The sequence below is a fragment of the Schistocerca serialis genome, unplaced genomic scaffold (assembly GCF_023864345.2).
Source record: "Schistocerca serialis cubense isolate TAMUIC-IGC-003099 unplaced genomic scaffold, iqSchSeri2.2 HiC_scaffold_1393, whole genome shotgun sequence".
Taxonomy (NCBI): Eukaryota; Metazoa; Arthropoda; class Insecta; order Orthoptera; family Acrididae; genus Schistocerca; species Schistocerca serialis.
Genome location: NW_026047617.1, coordinates 15375829 through 15392469, shown reverse-complemented (window position 1 = coordinate 15392469; position 16641 = coordinate 15375829). Strand labels below are relative to the sequence as shown.

General features: G+C 40.3%; 1 protein-coding gene across 5 annotated transcripts in view; it reads left to right on the top strand.

The window, feature by feature from the left end:
* Positions 1-16424, top strand: part of LOC126442619 (uncharacterized) — a 140050-nt gene extending 123626 nt beyond the window's left edge. For 4 of the 5 annotated variants that reach the window (XM_050090704.1, XM_050090702.1, XM_050090703.1 and 1 more), the window contains one exon: positions 15484-16424. In XM_050090704.1, coding sequence (XP_049946661.1) covers positions 15484-15721 — 238 coding nt within the window. In that variant the 3' untranslated portion in view covers positions 15722-16424. Of the gene's footprint in view, positions 1-14233; positions 14368-15483 lie in introns of all 5 variants that reach the window. The other variant, XM_050090706.1, reaches the window with a different exon arrangement.
* Positions 16425-16641: the final 217 nt, after the last annotated feature.

Sequence of the window (16641 nt, the reverse complement as noted above, 5' to 3'; positions counted from 1 at the left end):
AAGTTCGGAGTAGGTATTAAAATCCATGGAGAAGAAATAAAAACTTTGAGGTTTGCCGATGGCATTGTAATTCTGTCAGATACAGCAAAGGACTTGGAGGAGCAGTTGAACGGAATGGACAGTGTCTTGAATGGAGGATATAAGATGAACATCAACAAAGCAAAACGAGGATAATGGAATGTAGTCGAATTAAGTCTGGTGATGCTGAGGGAATTAGATTAGGAAATGAGACACCTAAAGTAGTAAATGAGTTTTGCTATTTGGGAAGCGTAATAACTGATGATGGTCGAAGTAGAGAGGATATAAAATGTAGACTGGCAGTGGCAAGGAAAGTTTTTATGAAGAAGAGAAATTTGTTAAAATCGAGTATAGATTTGTGAGGAAGTTGTTTCTGAAAGTATTTGTATCGAGTGTGGCCATGTATGGAAGTGAAACATGGACGATAAATAGTTTGGACAAGAAGAGAATAGAAGCTTTCAAAATGTGGTGCTACAGAAGAATGCTGAAGATTAGATGGGTAGATCACATAACTAATGAGGAGTTACTGAATAGAATTGGGGAGAAGAGGAGTTTGTGGCACAACTTGACTAGAAGAAGGGATTGGTTGGTAGGACATGTTCTGAGGCATCAAGGGATCACCAATTTAGCATTGGAGGGCAGCGTGGAGGGTAAAAATCGTAGAGGGAGACCAAGAGATGAATACACTAAGCAGATTCAGAGGGATGTAGGTTGCAGTAGGTACTGGGAGATGAAGAAGCTTGCACAGGATAGAGTCGCATGGAGAGCTGCATCAAACAAGTCTCAGGACTGAAGACCACAACAACAGGTGGGGGGAGAGAAGAAGACGGGCGGGGCATGCAGGGACTAGATGGAGGTACAGCAATACTGGCAGGTGCAGTGTTCTGAGGTGGAGGGAGGGGGAAGATTGAAAAAGAGGAGAAGAGGAGGGGAAAGGATGGTCAGGTGCATTGGCAGAGGGAGGCACACAGCGAGGGTGAGAGGACACGAAAATGGAGGAGGTGGAAGGACAGAGGGAATGGAAACAGTAGCGACAGTAGGTTACTGTATGTTCAGGCAGCTATAATTTCGGGAGGGAGTGGAGAATGTCTTGTAAGGATGATGCTCATTTTTGCAGTTCGGAAAAGCTGGTGTTGGAGGGTAGGATCCACACGGCTCGAGTAGTGAAGCAGCCGTCAAAATCCAGCACATTATGTTCACCTGCAAGTTGTACCACGTGGTGCTACTTCGCTCTCGCCCCCCAGATTGGCGGTGCCCGTTTGTCTCGTACCGATATAGAAAGCTGTGCAGTGATTGCAGAGCTGGTAGATGACGTGGCTGCTTTCTCGGACGGCCTGGCCTCTGGTGGGCTAGGACGAGGCTGTGACGGATCTGGAATTGGAAGTGCTGGGAGGTGGATTGGGCTGGTCCTGCACCAGGGTCTCCACAGTGATACGATCCCTGTAGCTGTGGCCCAGGACGGGGAGTGGCATAGGGATGGACTGAGATGTTAACGTGTCATATTTATGGTGAATAGTAATCTATCCTTTTCCTGCAGTTTACATTTGTTTGGCAAAGGGTTCAAAAATATAGAAGCACTCAGGCTTTATCTGTGTTCTGTCTCAGATAGCATGTGGGGGAAATAAATAACTTCTCTTGCAGTTCTGTATCAGTGTTAAATAAGGATAAATGTAAAATAATGACTCTGTGTGTGTGTGTGTGTGTGTGTGTGTGTGTGTGTGTGAGAGAGAGAGAGAGAGAGAGAGAGAGAGAGAGAGAGAGAGAGAGAGAGAGAGAGAGAGCTGTGTAGTATCTGCTTATAAGATTAGTAGCAAACATCTTGAGTGTATCACATTGTACATGCATTAATGGGTAATAGTAAGAAGTTATATGAAATATGGTGATCAGGCAAAACATTACTAGGAAAGGTGCACAGAAAGCTTAGATTTGTTGAAAGGGTGCTGTGATTTATGTCTGAATAGGAAATTGCACATGACGCACCAGTGCAACCATTTATGTCACTGTAGATGTTTGTAGATACGGTACCGTCCCAAAGTGTGGCAAGTGTTGATGATGTACTCCTCCAGTCCGTGCACACACAGTGATCATTTGAAGAAATGTCAGTCAGAATCACTGCTACTTCTCTGAATTACAACAGCTGCTGTTCTCCTATTTGGTATCAGTTGCGTGGCAGTCTGTATTCTGTGGAGTTATGTGCTCGTTCTCACGGCCAGGAAATCTAGAAAAAATGGGGGAACTTTTTCGTCTGGGAAAAGTCCAGCAATTTGTTATAATTTTGGGAATTTTTCATTGTTTTAATTTTCAAATCAATTTTTGTAGTTTTGACTGATAAAAACTGATATTCTAACAAATAATTTTACTGTAGCCCACTCCTGCAGAATAATACTGCAGCAGTAAAACATAAACCAGAGAATGACACCAAAGCAAAAGTTAAGACTGTGAAAACTTTGTAAGAACAAATTGCTTTCGATGAGAGTGACATCACAGGTGTTTGCATTTCCAACAAGCTGTGGGAAAATATTGTGAATGGTTATTTGAGAAGCCCTGCTTTCAAAGTAAATTTCCTTTTACACAAGACATGTGAGAATATGTGATGAATTAATTAAATTGTGAAGTGTTTCACTGTCATTAGAAACTTAAACATTTTGAGAGCCAGCCACTTTAAAAACGACCAGCCATTTATGCCATTATTTAAAATTTTAATGGTGCGTTTGTGTTTAACACATGCTAAAAAGAGACCAAGCTTCAAGGTTAGTTTTTCATATTTATTTCAGTTCTTTCGTAGATTACAGATTATGCAAAAACAATGGCAGAAGTATGATTATCCTTTAGAAAACGAAAAAAAAAAAAAAATTGAAGGATGAGTTCAGCAATTTCACACGTAATTGGATTTCCAATGAAAGGGTCAAAGTTTTCTCACATGTAGGGGGATATGTCGCAGTCGTAGCAATACTTGTTTGCTTCTTTCCTGCTCATTTTACAAGTAAATTGTCTCATCTTCTCCGTACCGTGCTCCGAATATCTGCTGTCTAGGTTGTGTGACACAAGCTATAATTGGTTAACGGAAGTGCATTGTGCAGCACAGTCTAAATTTCACTGCTCCGAAAGCTACTGTGCTGTACGTGCTGGAATTCGTATTTATACTTTTGTAATACCAGTTTATACAATGTTTATGTTGCCCCACGGCAAAGAGCTTTCCAGAACGCATTGTTTTCTTGCTGGATTTTGTTTCCTAAAATGCTGGAAGTTCTGTGCTGGTGTATAAAACGTTTACCAGTCAAAGAATTGAAAAGTTTTACAGCTTCGAAGGAAAATATACTGGCACTTAACAAGGAAAAATGTACTTTCTCTCAGGGTATAGTACATTTTCACCCAGAAAAAGTGTATTTTTAACAGGGGAAAATCTACGTGGTTTTTTCTTATTTATTTATTTATTTATTCCCCCCCCCCCCCCCCAAATTGTCCGCATGTACACCCTGTCGTAAAGAATTTAAATCCAGAAGCTCATTGAAATAATGGTCCTGATGCATCTCCATAGTGCTTTGAGTCATGAAGCAAGTGATGTTCAGTGTGTGTGCACTGCATCCTGTCACTGCAGTTATAGTATTGAATAACATTACACAACTGCTCTGCACGTGTCGCCCACAACGTAGCTGATGTTAATCAGTTCCTGTCCTCAATGTAGATAATAAAGTTCGTGTTAAAGTACAGTCTGTCTGCAAAGGAATGTCCCGTTTCAGTGGTATATTATAACAGTTTTTTATACAAATATTCAGTTCGACCTAAAATACAATTCTTCCCACACTTTGGGTAATAAGTCCAGAGCAATGGAAGCAACAACAGCCCCTTCAGTTCTGTGTCTCAACTCTGGCAGATCATTAGAGAGTGGCACAAAGCAGACAAGATCTTTTACAAAGCCCAAAGGAAAAAAATCACAGGGGTCGAGGCCAGCAGAACAGTGTCCTCGTCATATCAGTTATTAGCACCAGTCCAGCGGTCAAAGGCTTCGATGTTCGACTGTGCTCATACAAAAACGTGCCGACGGATAGGGGCCCGATGTTGTTGCCGAGTAAAGTTTTTGGGGTCACCTTTTAACTGATGAAAGAGCCGTTCTGGTAACATATCCAGATAAGCTACCCCTGCTATGGTAGCTTCAGCAGAACAAAATAGTCTGAACACTTGACATTGGGACACACCACAGAAAAAGTTTAATTTTGGGATTTCACATGTTCTTCCATTGCGTAGTTCTGTACATCTTAATTGTCACATCGGATAGGTCATCTGCAATCACTTTGTACGGTCCACGGAATTGTGCAGCTAGCTTCTTAGAATGACACCTTCTTACAGTCTCATCAAACAAAAGAAGCATCCTAAATATTCTTCGATTCTCCAACTCTTCGTGTGAGCTTTACTGGTTTCCTTCATTTCTTTTATCCTTTCTCGTGCTACTGGATGTGCTGCTTGCAGCATTCTAGTTGGCTGATATGCATAACAGTTCATTCCTCTGTCTTTATGACTCCTGGAATGTGTACTTGTCTCCCATAAATTTATGCCAACAATGTATAGCCATTGCTACTGTGAAAATATAAGTAATTGGATAGATTAGTTTTCCACATCTTTCATTTTCTAACCTTCTATTTCTTGCAATCCCCATCCCACCTGTACCACATACAGTGCACTTAGCTTTCCGCATTTATTAGCTCGTGCACGATGTTACAGCAGTATTCTCTGTTCCTCCTATTACTGTATCTACCGTGTTTAAGCTCTCAGATTTTTGAATCTTGTCCACTGCAGTCTATAACGGTCAGTCTTTCCGTCTCCTCCTGTCCGGTAAGTCTTCCTCCGACCAGAGGTTCTGCGTGACTCCTCCAAACTCTACTCCTTTTCCTAAACCTTACCAGTCCTCCTCCTTCACCGCTCTCCCTTCCCCTTCGACCCTTCTGCTAGGAGAAGGATCCTTCACTGCTCTCCCTCCCCCTTCGACCCTTCTGTTAGGAGAAGGAGCAAGTGGCTCCAAAAGCTTGCAAACTGTAATACCTTTTTCATGTGTGTTCTCCTGCCACCACATGATGAATAAATTTTTTTTCTATCCAGTTACTTGTTTGTTTCAAAAACTGATTATTTTCGTTGAAACTTTGCTACTGTGAGGCATATTAAATACAGAAACAGTATACTGTTCCCATATATTCCAAGTACAGTGGTCCTCTCTAACGAAGTGTCATAAATATTCCACCAGTGTCCTACGAGTTCTCTAGAGCACCCCGTTTGTCAGTGAAATGCTGTTGTCACAGTTTTCTGGATCCTTAATAACTTATGTACCCTCTTCTCTGTGTGAACTTATTTCTTTGAGATTTGTAATAGTTCCTAATGTGTTCCTCTTTTCATGTCTTTCCACTAATTATAGTTTTCTATTTGGCCTAAGTTTCTGTGCATCCTCTGATGACTGCCTAACACTAGTTCGACCTTTTCCTCTGTGTCTAGTTCATTTTCTTCACACGTTCTTAATTTTCCCTAACCACTCTGTGTCTCGTTCTTTCGTGCCCTCTACATCGTCTGACCACATTCGGCTCAATGCATGTTATTGTTGCAATGTTGCCCAGCTCCCAGTAATTTTACACGTCATATGTCCACTTTTCTTGTAATTATTTGGTTTAGGAAGCCTAATATGTGCTGTAATAGATGTTACAACATACAGTCTTCGGTTACCTGACATCTTGTCACCTCGATAACAGACGTGAAAATGCTGCAAGGCTTGAAGCAAACTCGGAGTTTTCTCTCTTACTCCAACTCTGTGCAGACAGTGCACACCACCGTACTCGGAGCGGGTACGAGTCGAGTCGACGCCCGTCCGTGGCAACAGGTGGCTCATGTGCCAGTGACGTCGGAGAGTAACGCAGTCGGCACGCAAATTCCCTGACTCGAGACAGTTCCTAATGTCCCGTCAGAAGGCACCACTCTATGGACGACGTGTCTGCCAGCTTTCTCTCATTCATTTGTCATCGAGGCCACTAGAGTGTGCCATTCCACCATCCACAAAGTTAAGAGTACCGATCTTTTAACATCGGTTGTGATAGTTTTGTTTTTTGACAAATTAGTTTTGAAGGTAGAAATTCGGAGAAATTTTTTTCTCATCAGCATAACTGGAGTTTATAGTTTTTTAGTTGTAAATTGAGCGCAGATTTAATGTAGTGGCATTTGGAAAAATGGCTGGAATATTGCAATTGTAGCTGTTACTGAAGTCCTAATGTTTTTATTTATCACATTTAGAAATATTATCTCCGAGAACCTCGTGTGTATACGTTGTGGCGTTTCGAGGTGATCGAGTGTATCGGTTCTCGATACTGCATTTTTCTGTGCACTGTTGCATATAATACGTTCTGTACAGTGAGAACTAGCTCGTCACACAGTTCCTAGTTTGCAAAGTGTAACCAGTTTTAAACACCGTGCAAAATATTAATACTGGAAATTGACAGTTTAGGACAGCGTTTAAAATGAATATTTGTAAAAATAGTGATTGGTTGTGTGGCTGTGAATTTAAAAATGCATTATTTTGCTTCCCATGCCTGTATGATGTTGAACCCTTGTGGACAAAAGTGAGGGTTACAGATGTAAACCATCTGAGTACCAAAGAGTAAAAGCACGAATCTTCAGCTGCTCAAATACAAAATAGCTGAACAACCGAGTAGTGCATCGAGAAGGAAAATTGCCGAGAATGACGTGTCCGAAAGAACAGACGTCACACATTTGTATAACCGATCTGCCATGATGGGCACTGAAATCACAACCTTCAGTGCAGATGCACATTTACATTCAATCTCCAGCAGGAATCTAAATGTAGTGAGTGTGGACGACACGGGTGGGGGCTGTGGATAGGTACTAGGTGGGAGTGCAGGTCAGCTGAGATAGTCTGTGCATTTGTGATAAACAGTCTGTCCGGGTCACACAGTGGTTAATGCGACTACCTAGTAAGCGGGAGATCCCAGGTTTGAGTCCCAGTTGCGTGCACATTATCCCTCGTCACAACTTATTTTGCACAAAGTCCTGATACGACTGATATCTTAGTACCATCCCCGTATGTTTATTTCTCCTCCCTCCACTGTCAGTTTGCGTAGTAGAAGAAGTTGGGTGTAATAGGTCTGGGCTAAATATATTTCTGTGGTTCCTTCGAATTGGCCTTAAGGGATCATGATAAAACTGAATTGTTATCAAACCCTGACTAATTTTACTTCTGGATTGAATGCAGCATTGAAAGATAATTTGGGTAAGGCAACTGTTTTCAAAGGAACCTTCAAAACTATTCAAAGTGAACTTTTCCAAATTATGTTGGATGTATACCAAGAAGAAATTTCAAAGCAAATAAGGAATCATAATTTTTAGCTGTTATAGCAAATAAAACAAACAGATCAAACATATTTCAGATGGCTGTTGTATACTGTTACGTATTGAGACCCAGAGGTTCTAGAGTTTCCTATCTCCTTGTGAACACGGTGCACAGATGTTCGCTGCGACTTTGCTAGAAGAATTGAATAGGCAAAAAGACTCACCAAAAATTACTTGCACAGACCTGTGATGAGGCATCTGTTATGGCTGTTTCCTCGGGTGGGGTACAAACTGTTGTGTAAAAATTGTCCTAATGCAGAATGTGTACATTGCTATGCTGATGAAGTTAATCTTATAATGAGCAAAGCGGTATCAATCAATTGCAGTATGATTTATTTATTTATTTAGCGTTTTCAGAGAATAAGTCCATTCTTTTCATAGAGTGCGCAGTGGACCACTATCCTCGGTGACTTAGTGAGAAAGCATTTCCCTCGATCTTGTCCAGTGGATTTTTCGATCTCAATTCGTAAACGCAGTTCATTACTCCAACAATGTATAAATCACATACTGGAAGGTGATTCTATAAGAAGTGAAACTACAATTTGCCAGGCTCTTCGCCATAAAAATGTTCGTTTCAATCATATCTTAAATTATCAGTGAGCACAGACATTTGCCTGCAGGGTAACAGCAACTGTTATAAATTAAAATTGTAGAGCTGGCACAAGTTGCATGTAATTTTTTATTTATTTTACATGTTTCATTTGTCCAATGCGAGCACTCTCAGAACTTATGTAGCGGGGGCCACACGGTACCCGTTTCAGTTATTGGTTGGAATTTTCTAGTTAAGTTATGCCATTTGTCAGAGTTCTGTTTGGTCAGTTACGGTACGGAGAATCAATGCGTGCTGGCCCATAAGATCATTTCGACATTTAAAATAAATGTTATCGAGATTTGAGAAGTAATTGGTATCACCAGTGGCATTGAATCTGTTGATTACTAATGAATCTACTGATTTATCAGTGAAGAGAATGAAGTTGGAATAGCCTGATGTGAGTAGAAAAGAAAGGCAAAGGTGCTGTGCAACGTGATTGATGTTATAGATCATTGTATTTTTTCACATCATCTTGTAGCTGCTTCATTGTTTTTTCGTGTTAAGTTCCCCTTGTATCTTTTTAAGATATCCTGAAGGTACCTTAAAGGAAATGTGTTCATTGTCATCATTTTTGGATAAGCTGAAACTATATTGTTAACTATCTTTTATCTACCTAGCACGAGAATGTAGATCATTATCTGGTGCAGTTAGTCTAGTTGAGTCTGACAACTAACAGCCCAGGGAAGATGTTCACTAAGTAGTCTAAACTGTTGAAGGTAATTCTCACAATTCCCTTGACATCGGTCGAACCGAAAGGCTGCTTCTCAACTTTGAAAATAATAAAATTATTCTTACATAACTCCGAGTGAGGAAAGGTTGACGGTCTCGGCGATGCTTTCCGCCGAAAGAGGTCTCGCGATGCAGATTACAGACTGCAATTGGTGTGTGACTGAAGAGTTTGTCAGTGAAAAATGGAATGGCAAAGTTTCAATACAAGTAAGACAAGTTCGTTAAATGATGAGTGTGTTTCAGTTCTACTAGGAATGTAGCTCATTCAATAGTTTTTCTAGATAGTTGATAAATCATAGCATGCTCTTTGCTACAGATATTTTTCTGTCAGATATATTTCTCACTTTTTTCAGGATCATAACTTGGATTTAAAAAATTGAATTTTCTGGCATTCATACACACGAATTGTCAGGATGTTTAAATCGTAACAAATGTCGGGAAGCGAGGCACCGATAAAAGAATTTTCTTCCTTGTAACCATCTCGTATAAAAATGTAACATTGAAACTTTGGTGCAACACCCAGCTTCAGATACCACTGGCTACCACTGATGTATCAGCATTTGCATTAAGATTTCTGGGTTTATACACAGTGTAAAAAAAATATTCCTCTAGTTCCAGCCACCATTTCAGTAATCTCGGCAACAGACCTTCGACACCAAAAGTCCGTGTCAGAGGCTCGTGATCTGTTACTATGGTAAAATCTTCCTAAATGTGTGGTCTGCACTGTTTTGTGGCCATACAATTGCTAAGCACTCTACCTTAGTTTCAGCCTTATCCAACAACCGTGGGGCACAGTTGACTGGCAAATCTGAATCTATCTCCCTTCGTGACAGAACTGCTCCGAACAGTTCTGCGCTGGTATCTGCAGCACCAGTGTTATGGTTTCTTGAAATCAGGGTAGCTCAGTATGGGAGGATTTACTAATCTCTCAGTTCCTCAAATGCTGCTTGTGGCAGAGATCCCAGTTCAGCGATTATACAATGGATTCACAGTATTAATATTCAGCCACCCCTAAATATCCTTTAAATCCTGTAATGTATTTCAGAACTGTTCTCCACCTCTTCACATTATGCTCACCTGGCTCCACATCTTTCTTTGTTATTTTGTGTCCTAAGAATATTACTGGGAGATGAAAATGCTTGCACAGGATAGAGTAGCATGGAGAGCTGCATCAAACCAGTCTCAGGACTGAAGACCACAACAACAACAACAAGAATATTACCTCTTTCTCAGAAATTCACACAATCTGGTGTAACTTTAACCTAGGTGCCCTTAAACCATCCAATATTTTCCTGCAACTTCTCATCACATTCCTTTACTGAACTACCTTAGCAAGTTACGTCATCCGAGTACATTGAAACACTTTGTCCCATGCAATCTTGCCAAAGCAACATTCACTAGTCTTTGAAATATACTTGATGCATTCTTTGCCCCATTGGCATCCTTTTGGACTCTTAGTGCTGATAATTTGCAGTGAATGCTGTGTTTTCCTCTATCTGCTGAATCTATTAAAATAGTGGAGAAATACTTGGCTTTCCCCAGTTTGTCCAGTATCTTACTTATGTTGGGGATGGGGAAAGTTTCCCCCACTGAGATTTCATTCTATATTTCCCTATCCCACAGGTGTCCGTGGGTACTTTTCAGGTTCTCTGAACAATTATATCCCCATTAACCATTTTCTCAATTTGCTCCTGTAATACCACCTTTTGTGCTTCCAGTATTCTGTAGGGATGTACCTTTCCTTTGTTGTTTTGGCAATATAGGGAATGCATGCCTTACCATTTATGTGAATGCCAAATTGTCACCTTTTAGATAAAATACCTCACCATATGCCATACAATTCATATCAGTCTTCTTTATCCAACTGACCATTCAGATCATTTCTCTAACTTGTGCAGTGAGATTTCCTTTTGTGCTCATGCCGTTAATTGCTCCCTGTGTGGCTCATGTTGGTGTCACTTTGTCTTATCAGTTCACCTAAAACTTTCACTGTACTCAGATTCCACTTGGCCTCACTTGTAATTAGTACACTGAAAATATATTTCCCTTGCTCTAATAGTACCATAAATTTGGCTGTATGCACACTTGGCATTTCCTCTTCTTTGGGAATAATCTTTTCTTTTTTTTTCATTACTGGGATTCAACCCTGTTTCTACACACGTTCTTATGTTTTTCTTTGCTATGAGCTACTTTCACATCACTTTCTGATGCCCCACTAGTTTGCCTTATAGGTAACTCATAACATGTCGTCTCACAACTTGCCTTTAATTTGCATTTTTAACTTTTCCTTCACCATTCTGTGATTTACACTTTTTCATCTTATGTCTGTCATGTGGAGCTTACCGTCGTATTCATAGATCCTTTTTGCCATCTACTTTTCCTGATTTGTGATTATTGATGGAAGCTGGATCCATCATTACACACCAGAGTCGAAATGGCAGACAAAACAGTTGACAAAAGGCTGGTAACAGTCCACTGAAGAATGCAAAGACCATTTTGTCAGATGGTGAGGTGATGGTCACTGTTTCTTGGGATTCCCAAGGATTACTTGGAAAAAGGCACAGCCGTAGCTGGACCTGTTTATGCTTCATTGTTGCATCATCTGAAACTTGTGTTGGTGGAGAAAAGACCCAAGTTTAACCACAAAAAAGGGTCCTTTCACCAGGATAGTGCACCATCCCACCCATCAGCGATAACAATGGTGAAAATGCATGAATTGGACTTTGAATTGGTTCCTCATCCACCCTATTCACCATACTTAGTCCCAAGTGACTTCACCTTGTTCCCTTACTTGACACTTTGGCTTGCTGGGAAGAAATTTTCATCAAATGAGGAAGTGATAGTTGCAATCAACAAGTATTTTGCAGTGGGATGAAAAAGTTGGTGGATCCCTGGACCAAGTTTATATCCTTCCAAGCAGAATATGTTGAGAAATAAGTTGAGTTATTTACGAAACAAACATTTTTCTCGCTTATTTTAAATGACTTATCAAACCGACTTCATATGTGCCCTGATATCTATTGATAACTGTAACTGACTTCCTAATTTGTAGCAATATTCCACTGCAATTTTGTTTCTTGCTTCAAAATCTGTGACTCTTAACATTTGGGCATTTTGTCACAGTAAGATGTGTATTCCTCGTGTAACACACTCTTAGTTTTCCATTTCACTTGTGGGCACAGCCCCTAATTTCTCATTGAATTGGGGTCTAGCCTTTCACATTTTTCACAAATGGTTATCTTTTTAAGTCTGCATTTGTGTGACCTGGTTTGTCACAGTGGTAACAATATTTCTGAGAGCCTTTTGCTTCTTCTGCCTTCACCGTCTACCCTCGTGTTCCTCTTTGACTTTCCACAGTCTCTAGCCATGTGACCCATCTGCACTCAGTGTCATCATCTTCCCTCTGTTACTTAGAGTTTAGACTTCCTTCACTCTCAGGAATAGATCCTTTTTCTTTCATGGAGAGTAGGGCACTTTCCTCTCTCAACACCTCTTCTGCTGTGGTGCCTAACCTAATTTAATCGGCGTGCCTTCGTAGAGCTGCCCGAATCCTGTCACTCGGCAGGCCCTGCACGGAGCGATCCTGTCCCAGTGTCCGCACCAGTCTCGATGCACCTCACGGTTGTGCTGCCCGTGTCACTGGTGACGGCCTCTCTGAATGATTTTTAAACTTCATCTATCCGATTAACCGATGATGCAATTGCTTTCCCTGTGTGTTGTCTGACCTGACAGGCCTACAAGCATAATAGCCTATGCTGCACTTATCTGTATAATTTTCTTCCCCGATTATATTCACTCGATTCTAGTTATAATTATCCCGGACAGTTAATTTTGCTGTAGCTTTTGCCACAATTTTAGACTTATATTGTGAAGTAGCAATGGTTTGTCATCTGATTGGACTACTTGAAAGCCTGCATTCACATTGTCTGTGAAATCCCTAAGTTTGGAGCTCCAGTAAATGACTTATTTAGTAATACAAGAATATCCTTCGCACTGATGCCTTTAACATCTGAATTAGTAGCTGAAGCCAGCTTACATTGATACGGTGTTATACGTACAGTCTTAAAACTCTTATGTCATTGCTTCCCTGAAGTGTGCCGATGCTGTAGTTCTGCTGATTTCTTTTGCAGTTCCTTCAAGTATTTCTTCCTCTGATGGTCCCTCCTGCGACTTGCCTGGCCCGGACAAAACCACCGAGAAGTCAGTGTTGGGCTCTGGGGATGGCATCTGCTTTGTTTTACCTGTTCCACATTCCTCATCACCAATCTTCTTACCGTACACAGTGTGAAGGACCAATTCCGATAGTCTTTTGGAGGTGTGGCCCGTGTGGTGCAATCGGGCTGTCGATGACAGTGTGGACTGAAGCCTACTGAGTTATCTGTAATGGAGGAGAGGAAGAAAGTCTTGAGGATGCTTAGAACAGGTGATTCTGGAGTGGAGAGGAGAAGTTGTTGGCTTTGTAGGAAGTGAATAAGGGTGCAAACACTAAAGAGGTCGTATGGATAAAAAAGAGAACATTCTTTGGAGAAGATTTTCTGAGTGAAAGAACGTGCTCTGAGGAAGTTCTTTATATCGTATGAACAAAATGTTCAGAGCATATTTTCTGATGAGGGAGTTCATTCTCACTATCTCGCCACCTGCTCGAATCTGTTCTCCGCGTTGTGTCGTCTGCACCGGGCACAGAACGTACTCTTTATCTTGCATTTCGTTCAGCTTGCTGAAATATGCAAACTATTCAGTGTAGAAATATGGAACTGTAGCATCACTGTGTTTGGGAAGAGTTGCATAAAATTTCATTTTATTTTCACTTTTTTGTGCGGCAACAGATTATTAAGAAGATTACAGATGGTTTATGAAAATACATTTTCTGATAATCTTGACAAATTTTCGACATGCAGGGAACTTTTTTTTATTGATGTTAGGTGAACGCATTATGCGAATGAAATTTTAACAATACGTCACATTATTGTCTTCTCCGGATTGTAAAACGAGTGTGTTCTGACACGTGGTAATCTCGATTAAATGGCACATAATATTCTGTTGGCACGTCAAGTACTTAAGTAGTCATCTTGTGGTTTTGTTATGAGAAACAGTTCACTAGGTTTGTAATAAACCTGTTTTTAATTTTTATGATTTGCCTACTTATTTCTAGCATAGCAAAATGGAACATCTGTGCTGTGCGAAAATATGATGAACATCTGAAAAGGTCAGTGACATATTTGTCTGGTTTGTACCTGGTCTTCCCATACACCACTCGGGAAAACTTGGGTCTCGTAAATAGCACAAAAAGGTTTTCATTTTTTCTTCATGATATTTGGGAAATAAGTTCACCACCCTAATAATGTTTTTACTGTTAAACCCATATAAACTTACACAGTTACTCTACTCAATATGTCTTCGGGTTACGTATATCTTTCTTTTTCCATCTGAGCAACATAGATTTATTAAATTTACTAAAAAAACTTGGTAAGACTTAATGTCTGCAGAATTTAATCAGCCTGATTTATGTTACAGAGCTTATATCAAAAAGGGGAGAATTTTCTCTGCTCGTGAGAAACTTCGCTGTGTTTATTCGTATGAAATCGGAGAATGTTCTTCATGTTGAGCAAGGTTACCCACTCATTTACTCAAGCGGAGAACACACTCAGGTGAAGTACATACTCACTTTGTTTTATTTGTGTGAACTTGAGAATGTTCTCCAAAATTCATAGAATTGAGTACTTTCTCCATGTTATTTATACAATCCAAGGATTGTGAAATTAAGAACAACAAATTCCAGTAGCTTTATATCTTTGCAAATCATTGCGGCCGCACCTCTCTAACCCCCCCCCCCCCCCCCCCCACACCATGCCATCAATTTCCCCAATTTCTCTCCTACGCCACCACTGTCCCTACCCATCCCACCATGCTGGCACCCCCCCCCCCCCCTCCCCCTCTCCGTGCACGGTCGCTCCTGCCACACCTCCTTTTTCACTTACCTAAAGATTTTTTTTCTCTGAGTAAATATGAATTTTCATGTACGTTATTAGAATTTTGTAACACTCTCTCTCTCTCTCTCTCTCTCTCTCTCTTTCTATTTCTATTTGTCTAGACAGTTCCAATTCTCTGTGATCACATGAACCAAAGGATGCCAATTTCTTTTGTCCTGCACTTTCTCCTGTAGGCTTTCCAGGTTGGAGCAGATTACTTCTGTGATGCGATTGATTCATTTCACCTTCTGACGTCCTCTTCTTCTAGTGCCTTTCCTCACCATTAGAGTTTTTTGCAGTGAAACATATCTTCTCATGATGTCTCCAAAGTAGGTCAGGTTTTGTTTTAGCATCAGACCTTCCAGGGAGTGCTCTGGTTTTATTTGCTCTAATGTTAACCTATTCATTCTCTTTGAAGTCCACGGGGCTCTAAGGAGTTTCCTCCAACATCACAACTCAAAGCAGTTTATTCTTCACCATTCGTTCCACATTTGTAATGGTCCAGGTCTCACATCTGTATATAACAACTGGAAAGACTGTAGCCCTTACAATATGGATCTTTGTTGCTAAAATTATATCTCTACACCTTAAAACCTCGTCAAGGTCTTACTTTTTATCAAGCAGCGAGCATCTCTCGATATTGTGGAGACGCTTGCTGTTTGGTAAAAAGGCAGTGTCAAAACTTGATGAGGTTTTAAGAAGTGGAGATATACTTAATACTGTTGTACAAACATTCACAGTACAGAAGGATCTCAGTTTGTCACAGTAACAGCAGTGCTCCCGTTCCTGTCACAGGGAGCTGAGTGTCGAAGGGTGCCGAGGTGACCCCAGAGCCACAGACGGGCTGACCGAGCAGATGCCCAATCTCGTAATCCGCGGCACGGTCCACGCTGAGCTACAGCCTTTCTACTTCGAGGCACTCGAGGAGGTAGGGCCCGGCGAAGCAGACGAAGCGGTGGACGACCGTTCGGAGAGTGACGAAGACGGCGACAGTGATAGTAGCGTCGGCGGCAGTGACAGTGAGAGAGGTTGAGAGCACTATATCTGTATGTATAAAAATGATGTGAAATTTATAGGAAAGTACAATTCTCAGTACTTGTCAACATAAGCGGAAACTGTTTTGAAGGAATATAACAAATAATTTTAGAAATGTGTAGAAGAAACAGTAATGTTGTTTGAATACCTGCTGTAATAATCTGCAATAATGTTTGATTCTTGTTGTAACAACAATGGATTCACAATGAAACAAATTTTTTAAATGATAAAATGGCTACACAGATCAGGTAGCAATTCATAAATAGCACTGACAATGATTTTTGCAGTAAGTCGAATTTAAAAACTTCTTTGTTTTTATAAACCTGGGAAACAATAATAAATGAGGACTGCTACCTTGTTATTTTAAGTGTTAATTATATTTATCAGGATACTGCTAGATACCATTTTTAAATATTAAATTTCATTTGGAGGAACCACTTTGTGATTAAAATACACGACAGACTCTTTTACGAATGAACCACACATCACTAGTGTAATACTGTACAGCATTTATTATTTGTTACACAAACCAATTTTTGGCTGATAAGTCACTGTCGGGTATGAAGATAAGTAAGTGGTAAAGTGAAATTGGTTGGATCAAAGATTTTGAAGTAGTGCATCTAAAGAGAATTTCTGTTTCCAGAGGTGAAAAAAAATTAATGTTACAAGAAGGAACAAATAAAGGATTATTTCAGTGTAAATGTGGTGTAAGATTATTTAACTTAAATAAAATATGTGAAGCATTATCTGGTGAACTATAGACCATTAAAGTAAAATTTACTTTGTATAACCACAGCTGCGTAATATGAGTATTATATCTTGTCTGTTTGTAATTTAGGATGGATTAAAGACGAGATTATTTTCTTCAGCTGCATGTTTGGACTATGTCACTAAAGAGTAATGTTAAATTATTTTCTT